Raw genomic sequence first — 20,256 nt, 5'->3', positions numbered from 1 at the left:
GATGTGGGACAGGTATGTGGAGGTGTAAATGATGTGGGACAGATATGTGGAGGTGTAAATGATGTGGGACAGGTATGTGGAGGTGTAAATGATGTGTGACAGTTATGTGGTGGGTGTTGTATTGATGGGAGAGGGGTGTTTGAACGTATAAATAAGAGGTAAAAGTGTTTGTTCCAACTTTTCCAAACTTATATAAAACCCTGAAAAATGACTATACAGACATTTTTGTGTACCCTAAAATGCTGGAAAGACTTTAATTTGATGAAAAACACTTGCTCGCTATCATTTTTCAGCCATTAATAAAAAGTGCTCAATCAGCCTTTTGACACTTTTAAAAACCTCCAGTACTTTCCTTATGGTCACTATCAGCCTTCTACGTGGTCCTGCTATATCAGTTGTCACTTTTTTTTTCTTTTTTTTTTTTAAGTCGAGGATGATTTCCCCAATTTTTATGTACAGTACTTAGCCCATGTTACTTTTTGTAGAAAAGTTGCGCAACCTCGCTGCGGCATTTCTAACTGTATCTCGCACTTCTCGGTGCACGCTTTCGTGCAATGTGAGTGTTATGAACAAAATCGTTGAGTGATGGCTACAGTACATAATATTGCGGCCTATTGACACTTTTTCTTCAATTTGTTTATCTTTTTCTTTATCTTAGGCTCAACAACTGTTACATTCATTCCCGCTGGATACACAGTTAAAAGATGGAAGTGAGTAACTTCTGAGAGCAAATGATGAAAATTCATTGGTAATGCATGACAATTGTCCCTATTTTCTAAGTGTCACTCAGGGACACATTACTAGTGTGAATTACCTGTTTGTGTTTCTTACTGCTTGTATCTAGTTTTATTATAGTAGTAATAACATTTTTAATATTAATAATGTGTTCCGTGATGAATTATATTTATTTAAATTCCCATTTCACACATCTGTCTTTTCCCACCGTTGAATCCATATAACGTTCCTATAAGACTTATTATATTAGAGTTCCTGAATCCTTCTTCACCACCTTCTTAAACAGGTTTTGTTGGCCATATGCCTGCCATATCCTTCTCCATTGTATGCTTTACTAGTTTGTACATGTCTGTCTCTGCGCTGCAGTTGTAGTAATATCCCCAACCCTAGTGTGCTAAACAATGAAGAACTGTTATTGTTGCTAAATAGATGATGATGACACAGTAGATGTCTTACAATGGGCTTCCCCCCTCCCCCCAGGTTTATTTTGGCAGTCTCCAAAGCGACCACCTACTTCATTACATTTTGATACAAAGGACCAATTGTAAGTACAGTATGTCTCTGGCTTACTTACTTTAATACATGGGTGTCCAATTCCAGTCCTCAAGTATAACCGTCATGTATAAAGGTCATGTTGTTTTTAGTCTCTGGAAACAGGTGGAATAATTTCTGACCCAGAAAAATATGTTCTATCACCTGCGCATGAATAAAATAATCCTGAAAACATAACCTGTTGGGGGTACTTGAGGACTGGAGTTAAAAACCCTAAATGAATGTAAGTAACTGAAACACAAGTATTTAACATTCTAGCTCTCAGCATTGGGTTTGTTGGTCATAAATGAGCAATCTATGTGTACTAATACTTTATTGTCTATGCCCAGGCATTTCAGCTTTATACTTTGTGCAGCCAAATTATATGCAGACGTGTACAGCATCCAGTTCACTGATAAGGTACGTCATGTAAATAATACAAATGTAAATCATTTATGTTTTAATGATTGCCTTGCCGAATGAAAACCTAAATATAACCGAATATAACCATTGCCAGGTGATGTAAGGACACTATAACCTTATATTCAAAGCAACATTCACTCTTAATTATAAATTGCTTTATTGAGTACTAGCTGGTTTATATAAATAAAATATTTAGAATGTTCACAAATATATAACTGAAATGTCAGGGTCTATTAGAACTGAGTATGTTTCAGATGATAATGTGATTTGTGGAGGGAGTTACTTTCTACACGCGCCTGATTTCCACTCCAGAATAAAGAACACTACAGTGCATATTTCCTCAGCCTATATTGACATGTAACAGAAAACAATAGTTTGCACGCAATTGCATAGCAAATATCATTTTGTCAGAACCCAATAATACATTGGGATTCCTATGTTAAAAGCTATTGAATATCTTGCAGGGAGCCACTTGCAGTTTAAAAAAATAGCTTGTACTCCTATATCTTAGACTGTGAATCGCTTGCTGACCATATCTATGTCCTATTTGATTTATCAAATGGAGACCTCATGGGGCCTTAGCACCCCCCACCATCACCTGTGATCTCCCCCGTCTTACTCATGGCATTCCCCTGCAACTTTCTACCATGTTTGCTTGATCTTTTATTGTTATTGCAGTGTGGAGAGAGTGCTAGCAGCCATCATAAAGCTACACCTTCTACTTTCCCTTTGCTGGCTGTTCTCTCTCAGAAGGTTTTTCGGCTGGGATTGGTAGTTCTGCAGCAGCAAGTTGCTAGATGCAGCAACTGTCTGCCCAGCAAGCAGTGATGTAGAGTAGGCAGCACAGTGACATTTGAAAGTAATATGCTGCCGCAGGATTGGGAGGAAGAAAATATTACTGGACTGCGGGGTTGGGTTAATCCAGGCCCCTCAATAGATGAACAGAAAAGGGTTATGATAATCCAGGCCTCTCAGTGTCCGTAGCTTGCTATTTGGGTGATCCAGCTGTGTCTGTTTTCTGGGGGATCTTTTTGCTGAAACTGAAAAGGATTTAGATGTTGCAAGTATGACTGCTCCTGTGTTTGCAGTCACCATTGGTCAGTGACACCCAATAGTTTTAGTATTTTACAAGGAAACCATTTTTTCTTCTTCAGGGTCCATAGGGCTCCAAAGGGAGACAATGGACCTTGGAGGACCGGACACCAACAGCAAAACTTTTCACTCCCAGGATGCTCCGGTCCTTCCCCTTATACCCCGCCCACAGCCTGAGGGCAACTCAGTTTCGTTGGTGTCCGGAAGAAGCTGGTCACCATTTTTAACAGTGGTGCTGCTTCAAGCAGCCCAAGCTTATTTTTATGATTTATTTTTTATTTCTAGGGTTTTAAACTGAGCAGCAGCAAAAGACTGTCCCTTGGATGTCTGTGCTGCTGCTCAATCACCCCTCCGTGGCGCTGTGACACCAAGCCCCGGTTAGGTACACCTGCGGGGCTCTTGGGGGGGACTAGCTAGCAAGTTCCCCGGACCCCAGACAGCAGCCTGGAATCCAGGGGACAGGTAAGTCGGACCCCTGCTTGCAGGGCCTTTGTCTTTACGCAGTCTAGCTTCCGGTCTCACAAGACGGACTGGAGACACTGATGTGGATAATGGTGCGCCCACGACTCCACTAGACCACCGGGGCATTAATATACTGGCACAGAGGCATATTTAGAGGCCAGGGGGGGGACCTGGTGGTTAACGTCAGCCCCTCCCCCAGCTCAGGGTGCAATTCCACTGCGGTCTAAAAGTTCCCTGAGCTGCTCCTCCCTCACCCTCTGCCCCCTCAGAGACACGCGGCAGCCATTTTCTGCTTTACTGGTCTACGGGAATGCTGGGTCCTGTCTCCCTGTATACCTCTCCCACGGGCCAGGTTTTACAGCGCTATATCCTACCAGCAACTGCGGTCTGTGTAGTTGATTGTAGTGCCAATTGCAGATAGTCTTTTTTTCTGCGTTTGTATGTGACGTGTGCTAGCGCTGATTTCTTCTTTCTATACTGTCAGCTTATACCTTTCCCTTTATTCTAATTTACCCTCACATACTAAGGTATAGGAGGTTATTGTACCTCACATTCCCTATATATTTGTGAGGGCTGTCACATACTATATAGCACGGTTGCACACTAAACTGTGCCATATTACACATACTGCAGGGTGTTCACTGCACTGTATCATACTGTGTGTTTTATTATTCTTGTGACTATGTCTGGCAGAGGAAAGAATAACAAGCAGGCTGATGCTGCTGATCCTACTCTGGTGTCTTGTAAGTTCTGCTCAGCGGGATTAGCCCCAGAGTACCTCATTCGGGATGGTCTTTGTACAAATTGTTGCACAGACTCAGGGCTATTTCGCATTTGCCGGTTTTGGCTGGGCGGCAGAAAGCCACCTGGTTTTTAGCCGGGTGTGAAATCTAGTAAATGCAGGGAATCAGCGGGTCCTTTCAGACGGCACGGCTATGGCACAGTCGCCATCCAACAGCAGGAAATATCTACTGTGCAGGACAATGTCGTGCTGTGGCTGTGCCGTCCCTGCACGCCAACAATGTTTCCTTTCACACACACTGGCTTCTGCCGGCCGGGCTTGTGCAGCAGCACAATTGGTTGCCAAAAAAAAAAAAACATAAAAAGCGGCTCAGAGCCGCTGCTTGTGGAAGGCGCACAGTGCCTGTAAAAACCCGGCCTGCTACTGCCCGGTTCCTTCCTGGCTGGCCAAAATCAGCAAATGTTAAACTGGCCTCAGGCCCCTCAGCCCCGTCCTCTCCTCAGGACCCACCCTGGGCTGCCTTTTTTCAGGTACTGACAAAGATTGCGGACCACTTAGCAGTCCCCGTGGTAGCCCCCCCTGTGGGATGGCCACAGCAGGTACTCCCTGCAAATCCTTGCCTTCCCTATGGGTAGACGTACTCTCTACCTCAGTACAGGGTATGGCTAATACCTCTACAGTTTTTTAGCAAATGCTGCAAAAGTAAAAGCCTTTACCTACTAAACGTGCTGTGTTATCTTCCCAGTTATCTGATTCCGATATATCATCTGGGGAGGCATATATCATCTGGGGAGGCAGAAGACGCAGACCTCAAGAGCAACCCTCTAAATTAAATATACATTTTCTTGTGAGAGCTGTAAAATCTATTTTACATATAGAAGAGGAACAACCCGCTCCTAAGGAAAAAAAAAACACTTTTTAAATGACAAAAGGTAGTTTTACCAGTGTTCCCTCACTCTGATCAGCTATCTGATTACATGAGTGAACCATGGAATATGCCATGTAAAGGGTTTCAAATTCCAAAACGTTTAAGTTCCTTTTACCCTCTTCCAGCTACTGATTGCACTAAATGGGAAGTTCCCACAGCAGTGGATTCTCATGTAACACATCTGGTTAAGAATGCCACCTTACCCATCCATACTGCAACCTCGTTGACGGAGAATACGGATAGGCATATAGAAGCTTGTCTGAAATCCATATACTCTCTTACAGGAGCTATTGCTCGTCCTGCTAGGGCTACGGCCTGGGTGGCAAATGCCATTGAGAGTTGGGTAGAGGCCCTAGAAAAGAGATTCCCCCTGATGCTTCAAGGGAGCAACTATCCTACATATCTCATATTAGAGATGCAGCCTTCTACTTGGGAGAAGCAGCTATGGATACGGCTCTCCTGGCCTCCAGGATATCTGCCACTTCGGTAGTGGCGCGCCGTATTGTTTTCCTGGAAAGCAGACTCTGGTTCAAAAAGGGTTCTGGAGTCCCTTCCTTATTCTGGAGATATCCTGTTTGGTCCAGAATTAGATACAATTGTGACTACTTTGGCAGCTTCCAAGACGGCATTCCTGCCCTGTACATATAATACAAAGCCTCGGATGTCATCCTTTCGGTCCTTTCACCCTCAAGGAAAAGCTATGGGTCAGTCCTTTCCATGGCAGCAGGCATCAGCCAAGCCCTCCAAGTCTAGGGCCAAACAAGCCTGGGCTACTAGATGTCCACCTGCCAAGTCTGTGGACAAAAAGCCTACTGCCCGACACGGCGGGCTTCTCCCTGGGGGCTTCCAGGGTGGGAGGCCGGCTTCTTCAATACGCCCAGTTTTAGCGTCAGACCACATCAGACGCTTGCGTAAGAGAAGTGGTCTCCCATGTATATTGCTCTATCCTTCCAAAGGTGACCCCCCCCCCCCCCCAGCAGTTCTTTTGCACAGGGCCTCCATCGGACCCAAGCAAGGCCCTGCTGCCCCAAAAAGCCATTCAGTCCTTACTGAATTCTGCAGTAATAATTTGTGTCCCCTCCTCACAACGAGGCAAGGGCTATTATTCTAACCTTTTCCTGATTCAGAAGCCCAACGGGTTTTATCGGCCTATCCTCAACCTCAAATCTCTGAACAAATTTATCAGGGCTCCCAGGTTTCGTATGGATACCCTTCACTCTATTATCCTGGCTATGGAGCCTGGGGATTTTATGGTGTCTCTGGGCATTCAGGATGCTTACCTACATGTACCAATAGCACCTTCTCATCAACAATATCTCCGGTTTGCTTTCCTGCAGCAGCACTACCAATTTCAGGCCCTACAGTTTGGCCTCTCAACGGCCACTTGGGTTTTTACCAAAATAGTGGCAGTTATGGCGGCCTCCCTTCGTCGTCAAGGGATCAGAATATTTCTGTATTTAGACGACCTCTTGCTTTTGGCCAGTTCCCCAGAGATTCTTCCCCGCCATCTGCAAGTAACAATTGCCTTCCTACAAACACACGGGTGGCTGATCAACTGGAAAAAGTCTTCCCTGACACCTTCTCATAGAATAGTACATTTAGGAGCCCGCATGGGCTCTCAGGTTCATAGAATCTTTCTAACATATATATGATATTCTTCAGGGCAGGTCAGTACAAGTACAGTCCAACAACGCTATGGCTGTGGCCTACCTCAATCGCCAAGGGGGCACTCTAAGTCAGGCAGCAATGGGAGAAGTGTCCCACATTCTCACATGGACTGAACGCCATCTCCCAGCCAACTCCGTGGTATTCATCCCGGGAGTCCTCAATTGGTAAGCAGATTTCCTCAGCTGTCACGACGTGCATGCAGGAGAGTGGTCTCTACATCCAGAAGTCTTTCAGCTCCTGGTGGACAAATGGGGTCTGCCGAATGTGGATCTCATGGCCTCAAGACACAACAACATACTTCCAGTATATGGAAACAGGACAAGGGACCTCGGCGCAGCTTTCGTGGACACATTGTCAGTGAAATGGACTGTCAATTTGGCATGCCTCTTTCTCCCAATATCCCTGCTTCCTCGAGTTCTTTGGAAGTTCAAGCAGGAAGCGGGGCACAGTCCTGTTCATAGCTCCGGCTTGGAGCTACCCAGACGTTCCTCTACGGTTAGACCTGTTGTCTCAGAGTCCACGTCTACATCCGGACCTGGCCCGTCTGTCTTTAACGGCTTGGCTCTTGAGACATCCCTCCTAACGGCTAAGGGATTTCCATTTCTGTGGTCCAGACCATGCTCAGGGACCGTAAATCGGCCTCAGCCAGGATGTATCACAGAATATAGCATACATATTTCCATTGGTGTGCTCCAAGAAACTATGACCCCCAAGTTTTTAAGGTGTCTAGAATTCTTGCCTTTCTTCAGGCTGGATTGGATCTAGGCCTCCGCCTAGCATATCTGAAAGTGCAGGTCTCTGCTTTATCCATCTGTTTCCAGCACAGACTGGCTCCTCTAACAGAGGTTCACACCTTCCTGCAAGGTGTTCTCTGTATACAGCCTCTCTTTGTCCCTCCTGTGGCTCCATGGGATATGGCAGTGGTGCTCCAAGCACTTCAAGAACCTCCATTCAAACCCCTGGAATCAGTTGATGTTAAGTGGCTCACTGCGAAGACTGTTTCTTCTGGTTATCGGATCCTCCTGTAGGGTATCGGATTTAGGGGCGCTTTCATGACTCTCCCCCTTTCTTATATCGAGACACGGCAGTTCTTAGAACACGCCCGGGCTTCCTTTCCAAGGTGGTCTCTCGTTTCCACCTAGAGTAAATGAGGAAATTGTGGCTCTGGCCTTTCAATCACCAGACCTCTCGGTAGGTGAGGCCTCTTTGGATGTGGTCCGTGCTCTAAAGATCTATATGGACCGTACACTTCCATCAGGAAATCGGACTCCCTCTTCGTCCTATATGGATTCCACAAGAAGGGATGGCCAGTTAACAAACAGACTCTGGCCAGATGGATTCGTATGACTGTCACAGGCTTACACACAGTCTGGCCTTCCTGTGCCGGCTAAAGTATCTGCTCATTCTACTCACTCTGTGGGTCCCTCTTGGACAGCCCGACATGGCACCTCAGCTGAACAGCTATGCAGGGTGGCCACCTGGTCGTCTGCCCACACCTTTCTAGGTTTTATGCCTTTTATACATTTGTCTCTCAGGATTCTTCCTTCGGGCGTAGGGTTCTCCTGTCAGCTCAGGAGAGTTCCCGCCCTTGAACAACTGCTTTGGGACATCCCCGTTGTCTCCCTGTAAAGCCCTATGGACCCTGAAGAAGAAAAGAAGAGTTAAGGTAAAACTTAACTTACCTTTTGTTAACTCTCTTCGAGGTCCACAGGGCACCCATCCTGACGCTCCTAGTTTCTATGGGTTTCTTCTCTTGGTCACTTGTTTCCTTCTCTGTGTGAGAGTGTGATTCCCCAGTGTACCAGTTTTCCTTCTCTCCTCTCCTGCTCCTGCCTTGGGCTTGTTAACAAAACTGAGTTGCCCTCAGGCTGTGGGCGGGGTATAGGGGGAAGGACCAGAACATCCTGGGATTGAAAAGTTTTGCTGTTGGTGTCCGGTCCTCCAATGTACCTCCTACACCCCATTGTCTCCCTGTGGACCATATGGACTTCGAAGAAAGAGAGCTAACAAAGGCAAGTTTTACCATAACGCTACTTTTTTAACTTTCCACAGTCTTCTACAGTGTCGAAACCTCTATCCACAATTACCGACAACCAATTGTAGGGTTTATCTAGCCAATGAAAGTTAACAGGGTACAGATAAGGGAAATACTCAAGTACAAGGATGCAGGTGATATCGGGAATCCAGAAGAACTCAAAATAGCCAAGTGCTAATATAAATCCAATTACAATTCAATAATAATGTGACTGACTGCAGCTTTCCAAACTGAGGACTACTGGAACCTCCAATGTAACAAGTTGAAAAATAAATACAAAGAAGTTCTGTCTCAGACTAATAACATTTATTATAGAATCTAACACACATTAAAGATACACAGCTGGTTCACATTTCTATAGTATTTAAAATGACTGTATCCTCATAAGTTTACATCAAAAATGCATAAATAATGTATTCGCTATGACTTGGTTAAATGATTAGTATGGATTTTTATGTAGAATTTTCGATTGAGGAAATAATTATTTTATTAATATGCACCGGCCTTATATCTTTAATGGTTAGATTTTATAATAAATGTAGTTAGTCTGGCAGACAGTTTCTTTGTATTTTTTCATGACGTCAGAATCCAGCTGGAGTAGACAACCAGAAATCCTAGACATACACTTTTCCTCCTGTGGAAAATTGAAGCTCATGTTGCCAAAAGTGTTTAATGAAAGATATTGTAACAGACAGTACACCGGGGAAGGTACTGTCCAAGGAGTCCTCACTGCGAAAGTCCCCTCTCTTGCTGAATCAAGGTACACTTATGTTGAGGAATTAGTGAGCAGGGAACTGTTAACGTGGGTAATAGCATTCAGTATAAACAGGTGTTTATTAAAACAGTAATTTACTTGCCATCAACCTAATAAACAGCACTTAAACTGCCCTGAGCATGCACAAACTCCGATAGTTATTTTAGATTATTTTTAGTTGACTTTTTGTGACATTTTAAGATTGACTCCTAGAAATGGGTACTGTAGAGAAGCATTAATAAGTTAATATTTAGATTAATATTTAAATTAATAATGATCATTCATGGTGCCTGGTCCTGTCATCTGTAACAGGATTTATCACAGGATGTAATCAAGAAAATTATATCAGGAATGAGGATCGAAGAATTTACACCTTCAAACAAGGTGTGTAATTGTTTTGTTATGTATGTACTTACATTGCTAATATTGTTAATTGTTTATATACAGGGACCCTTATGTAGAGGACACCAGGCATTAAGCATGTCATGTTTTATGTATAATGAAAACTTTCTTCTGTGTTCTGTAAATAAAGAACCTGTTTCATTCCTTATAAAAGATCTATGAGAAAAGTATTTGATTTATTGCTTTCTATTGAAGACATTCTGCATATATTTTACTGCCTCACAGCGCTAAGGTTGTGGGTTCGATTCCAGCTACGGCCCTAACTGTGTGGAGTTTGTATATTCTCCCTGTGCTTGCGTGGGTTTATATCAAAAGAGGGCCCTCTTTTTATTTTTATTTTTTTTGTGATATCAAAAGAGGGCCCTCTTTTTCTGGAAGTCTATCCTGGTCCAAAAACTGGATTCCAATGTTCTGAAACAAATGGAACTTACAGTAATGATCTCTTTTGGCTGAAATGGTGAGAAAGTTCCAAGCACAGTCTGGTGCACAAGGAAGGTAAGTGACGAAGACTCACAAGAGAGGGACCCCTGCTTTAAACTCGCAATGGCTAGAAAGGAAGGTGTAATAGATGAAAATTGATTACAATGGGGGTTAAGTGGGGATCGGAGGGGAATTTTTTTTATTTCCTATTGAATATTTCCTGCTTTGTGGGGAGTATAGAGCATCCGAAAAGTATTCACAGCGCTTCACTTTTTCCACATTTTGTTATGTTACAGCAGGGGTCAGGGAACTTTTTTACCTTTTACCCCCAAATATATTTAGATACGCCGACGTTACCCCCTTGATTTGAAAGAAAGGAAATCATATAGTAGTGCCCCCACATAATGCCCCTGTAGTAGTGCCCACATATAATGCCCCTGTAGTGCCGCTTGTACAAAAAAAAAAAAAAACACTTACATTAATCCCCGCTCCTGCATCTACCGCCGTCCTGTCCGCCCGGCTGCTCCTCTGAACTATGGGAGAGACATCACGACGTCTCTCCCATAGTGCATAGGGTAGGAGCCCGGCGCCCGCTGGTAATAACATCTCAGCGGGCGTCCGGCTTAGAGCCTCCCTGCTTCACAGCCGGGCATGCATATGAATCATTCTATATTATAGAATGATTCATATGCATGCCCGGCTGTCCGTCCATTACCCCCAGGAATTTCACTTTTACCCCATGTGGGGTAATTTACCCCTGTTCCCTGACGCATGTGGAGTATAGGGTATAGACTCTGTAGCAGGGAGCCTGGGTATTTTAAGAAATCTGCAAAGCTCAGGCTCCTTCCCATCTCTACCATGGTGCTGCATGGGAGCCTCCGTTTGTCTTACCAAAGCACCAAAGGACAATCCAGGAGTACAGAACGAAAGGGAGAGGACAAAAGTAATGTTCTCCAATGAGAACAAGAATAACAGGAAATCAAGTCCCGAGCAAGAACCAAGCACAGAGAGTGCAAAGAGAGTTGTCCAGTGCTTCCCCAAGAGAGATGGACTTAACGCAAGTACAGAAATCCCATTTTATCATCCACCAAAACTTGTCTTTTGAATGCAAAATAGGAAACCTGTAAAATTTGGGAAAGGTGTGTGCAAAGAACCAGGTGGCTGCCTGGCTCAACTGCTCAGTAGAGACCCCAGGCAGTGCTTCCTAAGTCGAACTTTACAATGTAGTGCAATGCGACCTCACAGAGGGCCTGATTCAGAGCCGGACGCTCTGACAAGAGCGCTCGCTCTGAATCAGGGCCCTCCTACCTAAAATTGGAATTTATTCCATTTTGGAATAAGGCGGTGTGTTACAGCCTTATTCCAAAATGGAATAAATTAATTTTTGTCCTCAGAATTCTACACACAATACCCCATAATGCAACACTTAAGGTTTTTTTTGAGATTTTTGCAAATTTCATAAAAAAAAGAAAAAAAAAAGAAATCGCATGTACATAAGTATTTACAGCATGCCATGAAGCTCAAATTGAGCTCAGGTGCATCCTGTTTCCACTGATCATCCTTGAGATGTTCCTACAGCTTAATTGGAGTCTACTTGTGGTAAATTCAGTTGTTTTGGACATGATTTTGAAAGGCATACACCTGTCTATATAAGATCCCACACGTGACAGTGCCCGTCAGAGCACAAACCAAGCATGAAGTCTAAGTAATTGTCTGTAGACCTCCAAGACAGGATTGTCTCGAGGCACAAATCTGGGGAAGGGTACAGAAAAATATCTGCTGCTTTGAAGGTCCCAATGAGCACAGTGGCCTCCATCATCCGTAAAAGGAAGAAGTTCGGAACCACCAGGATTCTTCCTAGAGTTGGCCGGCCGTCTAAACTGAGTGATTGGGGGAGAAGGGTCCTAGTCAGGGAGGTGACCAAGAACCCGATGGTCACTCTATCAGAGCTACAGCATTCCTCTGTGGAGAGAGAAGAACCTTCCAGAGGGACAACCATCTCTGCAGCAATCCACCAATCAGGCCTGTATGAAGAGTAGCCAGATGGAAGCCACTCCTTAAAAAGCACATGGCAGCCCGGCTGGAGTTTGCCAAAATGCACCTGAAGGACTCACAGACCATGAGAAACAAAAGATTGAACTCTTTGGCATCAATGCCAGGCGTTATGTTTGGAGGAAACCAGGCATCGCTCATCACCAGGCCTATACCATCCCTACAGTGAAACATGGTGGTGGCAGCATCATGCTGTGGGGATGTTTGTCAGCGGCAGGAACTGGGTGACTAGCCAGGATAGAGGGAAAGATGAATACAGCAATGTGTAGAGAGACATCCCGGATGAAAACCTGCTCCAGAACGCTCTTGACCTCAGACTCTGGCGACGGTTCATCTTTCAGCAGGACAACGACCCTAAGCACACAGCCAAGATATCAAAGGTGTGGCTTCAGGACAACTCTGTGAATGTCCTTGAGTGGCCCAGCCAGAGCCCAGACTTCTCTCCAGAGATGTTCAATTGGATCCATCTGAAAATGTCTGTGCACCGATGCTTCCCATCCAACCTAATGGAGCTTGAGAGGTGCTGCAAAGAGGAATGGGCGAAACTGCCCAAAGATAAGTGTGCCAAGCTTGTGGCATCATATTCAAAAAGACTTGAGGCTGTAATTGCTGCAAAAAAGTGCATCAACAAAGTATTGAGCAAAGGCTGTGAATAGTTATGTACATGTGATTTCTTAGGTTTTTTTTTTAATTCAATTTGCAAAAATCTCAAAACTTTTTACACGTTGTCATTATGGGGTATTGTGTGTAGAATTCTGAGGACAAAGTGAATTTATTCCATTTTGGAATAAGGCTGTAACATAACAAAATGTGGAAAAAATGATGTGCTGTGAATACTTTCCGGATGCACTGTATGTTCTTCAATCATAGGTCTTGGAGAAATTAATTTATCGCTAATTGTAAAAGAAAAAACAATACCAAAAAAAAGTGTCTGTGGGTTTGCTTTTGTTATATAAATTCCACTCACACCTTGAATTTATTGTATGAAAGGATCAGAAATTTGTGATGTAGCCAATTGTCCCAACTTTTGCTTGTTTTTTTAATATATTTATTTTTATTCCTAGATTGTGGAAACAGATGAAAATGTAAGGAAACCTGACCAAATTCCAGTGAGCAGCGAGGATGAGAGGCTAGCAGTTGTACAGCTGGAAAACGCTCTTGCAGAAGGCCAAGCAACACGAGGTCATTTTTCTTTCACGTTCCAATAAGAAAAAAAATATTTCTAATACAAAATTAAAATGATGATTTAACAATTTAAGACAATAGTTATAGATGTGGTTCACCAGATACAATGATGTCTGAAAATGTGCCACACATCCAGCACCCAGAATAGACCCTCTTCTCTATAACTGCCGCGGGGAGCCATCTTTTGGGTGATAAGTTTAGAGAGATGACGAAGAATGATTATAGCCAAGAAACCAGTTTATGTTACAAATTATCATGGAGTAGTATCGAAGACATAAAAGTGAGGGGCAGGTGTTCCTACAGTACCTTGTCCTTTAGGTTGTTCAGGTTGTTGCTCTTCTGGCAGAAGTGTCCCTATTTGGGGGGGGAGTTGAAAGAAAATTGTTATTTAACAAAAGTATAAACATCCTCTTTTATGCATAGCATCAGCTGATGATCTCCTATGTCCAAAGAGGCTGGGTGTAAATACTGAATGCTGCAGCAGGCATTGTTGGACTTATTATTTATTGATTAGTGTATTTTGAATTGGTTGTTACATTATATCAATTTACTTATATATTTACTCTGGTAGATGACCTTCAAATGAAGTTGCTATCATTTGAAAAGGATGATGACCGCAATGAGCACATTAACTTCATTACAGCAGCCTCCAACTTGAGAGCCAAAATGTACAACATTGAACCAGCTGACAGACTGAAGACCAAGCGTATTGCAGGGAAAATTATTCCAGCTATAGCTACAGCCACAGCAGCTGTGTCTGGCCTGGTTAGTAGTCACAAGTTCATGTCTCCACATGGATATCTGTTATTACAATTTGGGCGTGTCTTCAAGTTAAAATATATTCCTACGTCTAATCTCAGCTTTGAAGAGGGGCAAATGGCTGTATATATATTGTACTAGTTTTTTTTTGTTTTGTTTTTTAATATATTTTCCCATTTAATTTATCTTATGTAGATTTTAAGGAATGGATTTGGAAAATATTATTGTGATAGGATTTGGTATTACTATTCAGTCTACTTGCATATATCACAATTAGTGCAATCCCATTGTTTCCTTACTTTTCCATAGAATCTCTTCATCTCCACCTAGAGCTCTTGTTCATCTAATTCAGTTGTGATAATCTTCAATAGAGCAATTTGTACAGCAAATTGGCTTGTCTTTATAACATCGTAGAGGTTGCCATTGGGGTAATTGAGGTAACTAAATATATAGAGCAGGAGACATAGGGCCTGATTCAGCTTTGGGAATAGAGTGAGAAATAGCTCTTAACTGTGAACCTGGACAAACCATATTGCAATGCATGGGGTGTATTTTTTTTGCATGTAGGGTAAATACTGGCTGATTTTGAATGTAGCCCACGCATACTGCACAGTTTTTTTATTATTACTCTACAATTTAGATGTCAGTTTGGACGAAATCAGCTTCTAGAAATCATGTGGCGAAAGATTGAAGAGTTGATTGTTTTAAAGCAATTACTACTCCTTTTGATTTTATACCTCTTCTTTTTTTTTTCTTCTCTCAGGTTGCCCTGGAGTTAATAAAAGTTGTTGGGGGATATCCATTAGAGGCTTACAAAAATTGTTTCTTCAACCTAGCAATTCCAATCATTGTATTCACAGAGACAGCTGAAGTAAAAAGAACACAGATCAGGTGATGTAATGCCCTAAATTACAATATCTATGTCCGTTACCTATAACCATATTGCGGTTTCCTCTTTTAATTGCCATTTTTCATATTGAGCCTCATTTAGAGTTATGAGTACTAGGAGGTTAGGTGCAAATTTTCTGCATATTTGGTTTTTGTGGACAGATTTGGAGTTGAGGGGGTCATTCTAATTAAGCTCCTAATCATCCTAAATCGCAGGGTTGAAAAAAATAAAAATTAAAACTCTGCCACAAATTATGTCCATCTTCTTCACTGTTCAGGGCTTCTCTTAGGAATTACCGTTACAAACAAGTCAGCTATCTTAGGCTCATATCAGTTCTTCTTGCAGAGCTGTGGTGACACCGGAAGCTGTAATGACGCTAGACTTGTGTGATGAACTGCAGTACCTACAGTAGTACTGGTTTATTTTTCTAAAACGTTGCTGAAGCAAATCTTCAATAGAGCACACGCAGCTAAAGGATGCAAATGTGCACCTGTACAAAACCATGCAGGGATGCAATGGGTGGAAATTCAAAACTGTTTTCTCTTGCAGCAAGGCTGGGGAACACTGGACCATGGAACTGCAGGTTGGGGCTGGAGCTGGCACTTAATAAAATCCAGCTTTAAAACCTAATCTCCCCCCCCCCCCTGCAATCCCACAATTCCAGTGTTCTTTAAGTGCCTCAGGAGTAAGGCACGTGTTAGGAGGGCTTTATTGTAGCTTAGTTTTTTTCTACTTTTCTTTGTAATATTATTTTTATTTCTAGTTAGGTCTGTCTGTGTAGGTGTGCAGCGGCGACTTCGAACTTTGTTCAGCGCGGAGAGTGGAACACACGGCACGGCACTCCAGTCTCCTTTGAGACCGCCTGGGCCTGGGGACCGGCGCACACTCTTGCCCTTTTAGAGGGTGCTGGCTGCTGGTGCGGTCCCGAATGGTGACCGCCATTTTGCTGGGTTTGTTTGGCAGAGGCTTCCCTCACAGGAGGAGCACGCATGCCACAGGCTGCCCGGATCACCCGTGCTGGACCTGCGTTTTCCCTCACAAAGGTAAGTACTCCGTGTCCCGGGAGAGTGAAGATTGGAGGGGGCGGAGCTTCCAGCGCTGCTCTCCCCCTTCAGCAGCGGTACAAGTCAGCGGGTACAGCAGGGGATGCCTGAATGAGTCATGCATCTGCCGGGACTGTTACATTTGCCTGCTCTGCACAAATGCAGCGGCGGTGTTGGTCCCCTGGAAGGTTAAGTACCCTTGTTGCTCTATTAAGGTGCCTGTGTAACCCTTTCATTTACTAACAACTGGGTACCTGTTTGAATTACTACCTAATTGGGTTTAGGTGTACAACTGCTGTCAGATGTTACAGAATTGGGGGGCTCTGACAACATGCTTTGCTTCTTAACCTTTTGGCTAAGATCAAGTGTAATATCTCTTCTTATCAGTTTAATATCTGTGTGTATAGGACCTGGTGATGCGTAGGCATCTGGGGTGCTGCGTCAACCATGGTAGGATATGCGTGGGCTGGGGCTCTCAGCAGGTCAGTGTTCGCCCTAGTGCAGCTGGTGGCGCTTCACAGGGAGACCAAGTTCAGGCTTGGGTATCACCTCATCTCTGAAACAGGCTTTGTTCCCTCTATAGAGTTAAGTTCCCAGCCAGCGTATGTTCCGCTCTGGTTCTGTGTTTTGCAGCGTGCAGCATCACAACTTACGTCAGGTTCCTCTAATTTGTCGCCTTTTTTTGCAGGAATCCTCTGCTGTGTCGAGGCGCAGGTGGAGGGCCCTATTGGCAGTTTCCCAATTGAAAGACCTTGCGCAGACTTGCACTGTCCCAAAGGAATAGGACCTGTTGTCTTTTCCGCCTCATAGCTGCTGCACAACACTCTGTTTTAGTTGTGGACTCCCAAACTGTGGCTCTGGGTTTGTCCAAGCGTTAACGATGAAAAGTAATTACTTTCCCTCACTCAGTTGCTTCCAGCGGATTGAGTATCCAAGGGAATAAACCTCCCACGATGGTCGCTGCAGTAGCCGTTTAGACCACCACTCGCCCCTTCCTGGCCGGGCATCAGCATCCGGTGGGGAGCTAGACCTTGGAGAGTGATCTCCGGTCTAGTTTGATAGTTTCTGGGGTCGTTATCTGGCCTTGGCGAGCCCTGACATGGGTAGCGTGAGCTATGGTCACTACTGCTGCCGACTTCGTAGTGGGGCTTCACAGTGATTCGCCCTGGGATACCCTTCTGCGTTGGCAGAACATGTGAGGCAAGCATTGTGTGGGAGGCCAGGCAAGACTGGGCACAAGCAGCTTCCATGTTGTCAGCTGCGGCCCTTTGGCTCTATTCTTCGCATACACGTTCTTTGCCAGATTGTTCCTTACACTATTAAAACTGTTTGGTAAGGACTGTTGGTGGCCGTCCGCAATGGTGGGGTCCATATTGCCAAGTTTTCGCTTTTCTTTCAGGGTGGTGCATCCTTGTACAGTTAGTCTGACTCAAGCCGCTTCTTCCGCAGCAGGGGTTAGTTTTCCGGAGGCAGAATTTCTAGTAACACACTCAGTTATTGGGACAATGCTCCAAGGAAGCCTAGGCCCTATCGGAGTGTGTGTCTCTCTCTCTCTCTCTTTTTCTCTCTCTCTCTCACCAGTGCGCTTGCACATGGTAGGGCGGTTGCTCTGGTTCTGCGACCGATTGGTGACGTCTTTAGCCAGCTGGGTGGTTGGCATTTTTTGCTATGGTTCCATCTGGGACATCGGAGGTTCGCCATCACACCGTGTCTTATTGTTTTTTTTCACAATTGGGCCGAGCTCTCATCTCACTTACCTCAGCTGGCATGTTTTGCTCCTGTTCCGACGCAGGTACGGAAACTGGGCTTCTATCTCCTTCCTAGTTCTCAGGCCAACTGGCTAATTCCAGACGCTCTTGTCTCATCGTGCCTTGAGCACCAGGGGGTGGGTATTTCAGTTCGCATGAACTCTCTCCGATCCGGGATCCACAGCATGGAAGCCAAGATCTCCTCGCTAAATGCCTGGAATGTGTGTTTTCGGATTCCGTTTGACGCAGGTCATCCTACTTCCTCAGTGGGTACTTGACTCTGTTCCTTGTCTATTCTCGACCCTAACGTTCGCTGGAGCCCTGGCTCCGTGTGGTTGCGACACAACACGGTTGGTGCTGCCGTACTAAGTGGACACAGCAGGTATCTCAATTGGCCCTCTTTGGAGCTTGTGTAGGATACCTCTGCTTCAGAGTTACGCCTGTTTCAAGTACTTTCAGATCAGGGCTGCATTCCGACTTGGCGAAGTCTTCCGTGTCTGCGCCTTCAGTTCTGGGGTGGCCTTCGACACCTCTCCAGTGGTGTTGTCTTGCGGCGGACAGTGCTGGGATCCTACCGACTTTGGTCTCAACAGTTCGGTCGGTACCTCGCCCATAGTTGTTGGGCAAGATGGTCTCCACTTGGAGATCATTCAGTACACCTGGTTCTACTTCCGAGAGTTCCAGTGTGTAATTCTCCAATCTCGTCTCAGTTCCCATTCTATACAGCAGCACCCATCACTGGGCCCAGTCTCCTGGGCCGTGAAGTTGTTTTTCGGCTCTGGGGCCTTGGGTCACCATCCGTAACAGCTCGGCTGTTCGATGGGCTCAAGCTCCAAGCCATCGTTTTAAAGGTCCCTGTCTGTCCTCGCTGGCCGGTCGGACAATGACTCGGGGCATAGGTGCGTCTTCCGGCGGGCAAAAGTGCAAGGCAGTGATACCGTAGTATTTCCGGGGCGGAAACCATTGTTCCGTCTCTGTGGTGGTCATGATGGTAGTGGGACAGTGGACTTCCTCAGCACAACCACGTTTCTCCCAAGGCATCTCTCTCCCTCTCTCGCTCTCCCTCCGGCTGCAGGACTACTGGTTTGGTTGGTTGTTCTAAACAGTTTCACGGGGTTCCTGCTACTCCTCTCCGAACTCATTTAAAGAAGTACTGGAATTCTGGGATTGCAGGGGGGAGGAGCTTAAAATTCAAAGCTACGTTTTATTAAGTGCCAGCTCCAGCCCCAACCTACAATCCCATGGTCCAGTATTCCCCAACCTACTTAAGAGAGAAGGATTCAACGGTGAGTTGACCAAAAATCCTATTTTAGATACAGGAAAAGTACTGCTGCTCCTAACTGAAGCACACAATTATTATTCAGGTATATATTGATCCTATGAATAGTGTTCTGTGGTAATGGCAATATGAAACCATTATGTGAGGACTTTCATAGTTAAATATTTTGATTGTACATATCACTGTATTGTTTACTTATTGTGACAAGATGGGCTTACTCTGCCTCCCTGCCAAGGGGTTGGTTTACAGATGTGTTGTCAATTCCTCGTACCAACAGTAACTTACTGTTACAGACCACTCCTACTGTCATCTATCAATCTCATGTAAACATAATAACTATGTTTATTGTTCAGCCGAAGCACAGTAAACCACTTAAAGGTAGTGACTGTAGTCACACACCTGTCATGGAGCTTTTTCCTGTGGCCTGGGGTGTGTTTCCCCAACTGTCCATGCACTGCATGGATGAGGGGAGCATCTTAGCACCCTCTCAAGGCACCACAAAGTTTGTGTGGAAGATTTAATCTTTAAATCTCCAACTTAAACTGCTTCCAGCACTTGGAGCTCCAGGGTATGGTACCCCCAATAAGCTGAGTATAGCTCCAGCAGGATAGTGTCCAGTTTTTGGAATATATACATCCTACTGCTACCTTAACAAATTTCCCCGAGATTGCTTGTTTGTGCTGATTTGCTCATTTGTGTACTATGCATATCAAGAATAACTACAGTATATTCATATAAACACACAGGCATGGTGTATTGATCATAGATGGGTTATTTCCCACAGCACATGCAGGGTGTGTGGGAAGGGGAGATCCAAATACTGTTACCTGTTACAATGCATTAGGGCAGAGGTGAAGCTTTGTAGAAAATATTCCACCACAAATTAGTTAACAAAATCAGCTTTAATACACAACACTGCAATATAACATTTACTTTCAGGATTCATCAATTTACAAACGTGACTTTCTGTACCATAGAGGCATTCCCTTCTCTTCAGTAGCTATAAAATGAATGAATGAATGAATGAAAGACTGAGCACACATTAAAAGCACAACTTTATCTGGGTTCTCTCTGCTGCTGTGCCCCAATGCTTCCATGAGCATTAATGG

At 44.5% G+C, this 20,256-nt stretch overlaps 1 protein-coding gene and 1 pseudogene across 1 annotated transcript in view; both read left to right on the top strand.

The window, feature by feature from the left end:
* Positions 1-20,256, top strand: part of UBA6 (ubiquitin like modifier activating enzyme 6) — a gene marked incomplete at its 5' end in the record, with an annotated part of 72,308 nt that overhangs the window by 42,754 nt on the left and 9,298 nt on the right. Inside the window, 7 exons of the mRNA XM_088463306.1 lie at positions 659-710; positions 1,216-1,279; positions 1,617-1,686; positions 9,683-9,754; positions 13,309-13,426; positions 14,001-14,194; positions 14,952-15,079. Of these exons, the coding sequence (XP_088319432.1) occupies positions 659-710; positions 1,216-1,279; positions 1,617-1,686; positions 9,683-9,754; positions 13,309-13,426; positions 14,001-14,194; positions 14,952-15,079 (698 nt within the window). The remainder of the gene's footprint in view (positions 1-658; positions 711-1,215; positions 1,280-1,616; positions 1,687-9,682; positions 9,755-13,308; positions 13,427-14,000; positions 14,195-14,951; positions 15,080-20,256) is intronic.
* LOC148443054 (U2 spliceosomal RNA) lies at positions 16,456-16,570 on the top strand (annotated as a pseudogene).

The sequence above is a fragment of the Taudactylus pleione genome, unplaced genomic scaffold, assembly GCF_031769625.1.
Source record: "Taudactylus pleione unplaced genomic scaffold, aTauple2 ptg001339l, whole genome shotgun sequence".
NCBI lineage: Eukaryota > Metazoa > Chordata > Amphibia > Anura > Myobatrachidae > Taudactylus > Taudactylus pleione.
This window is presented reverse-complemented; position numbering and strand designations above follow the sequence as displayed.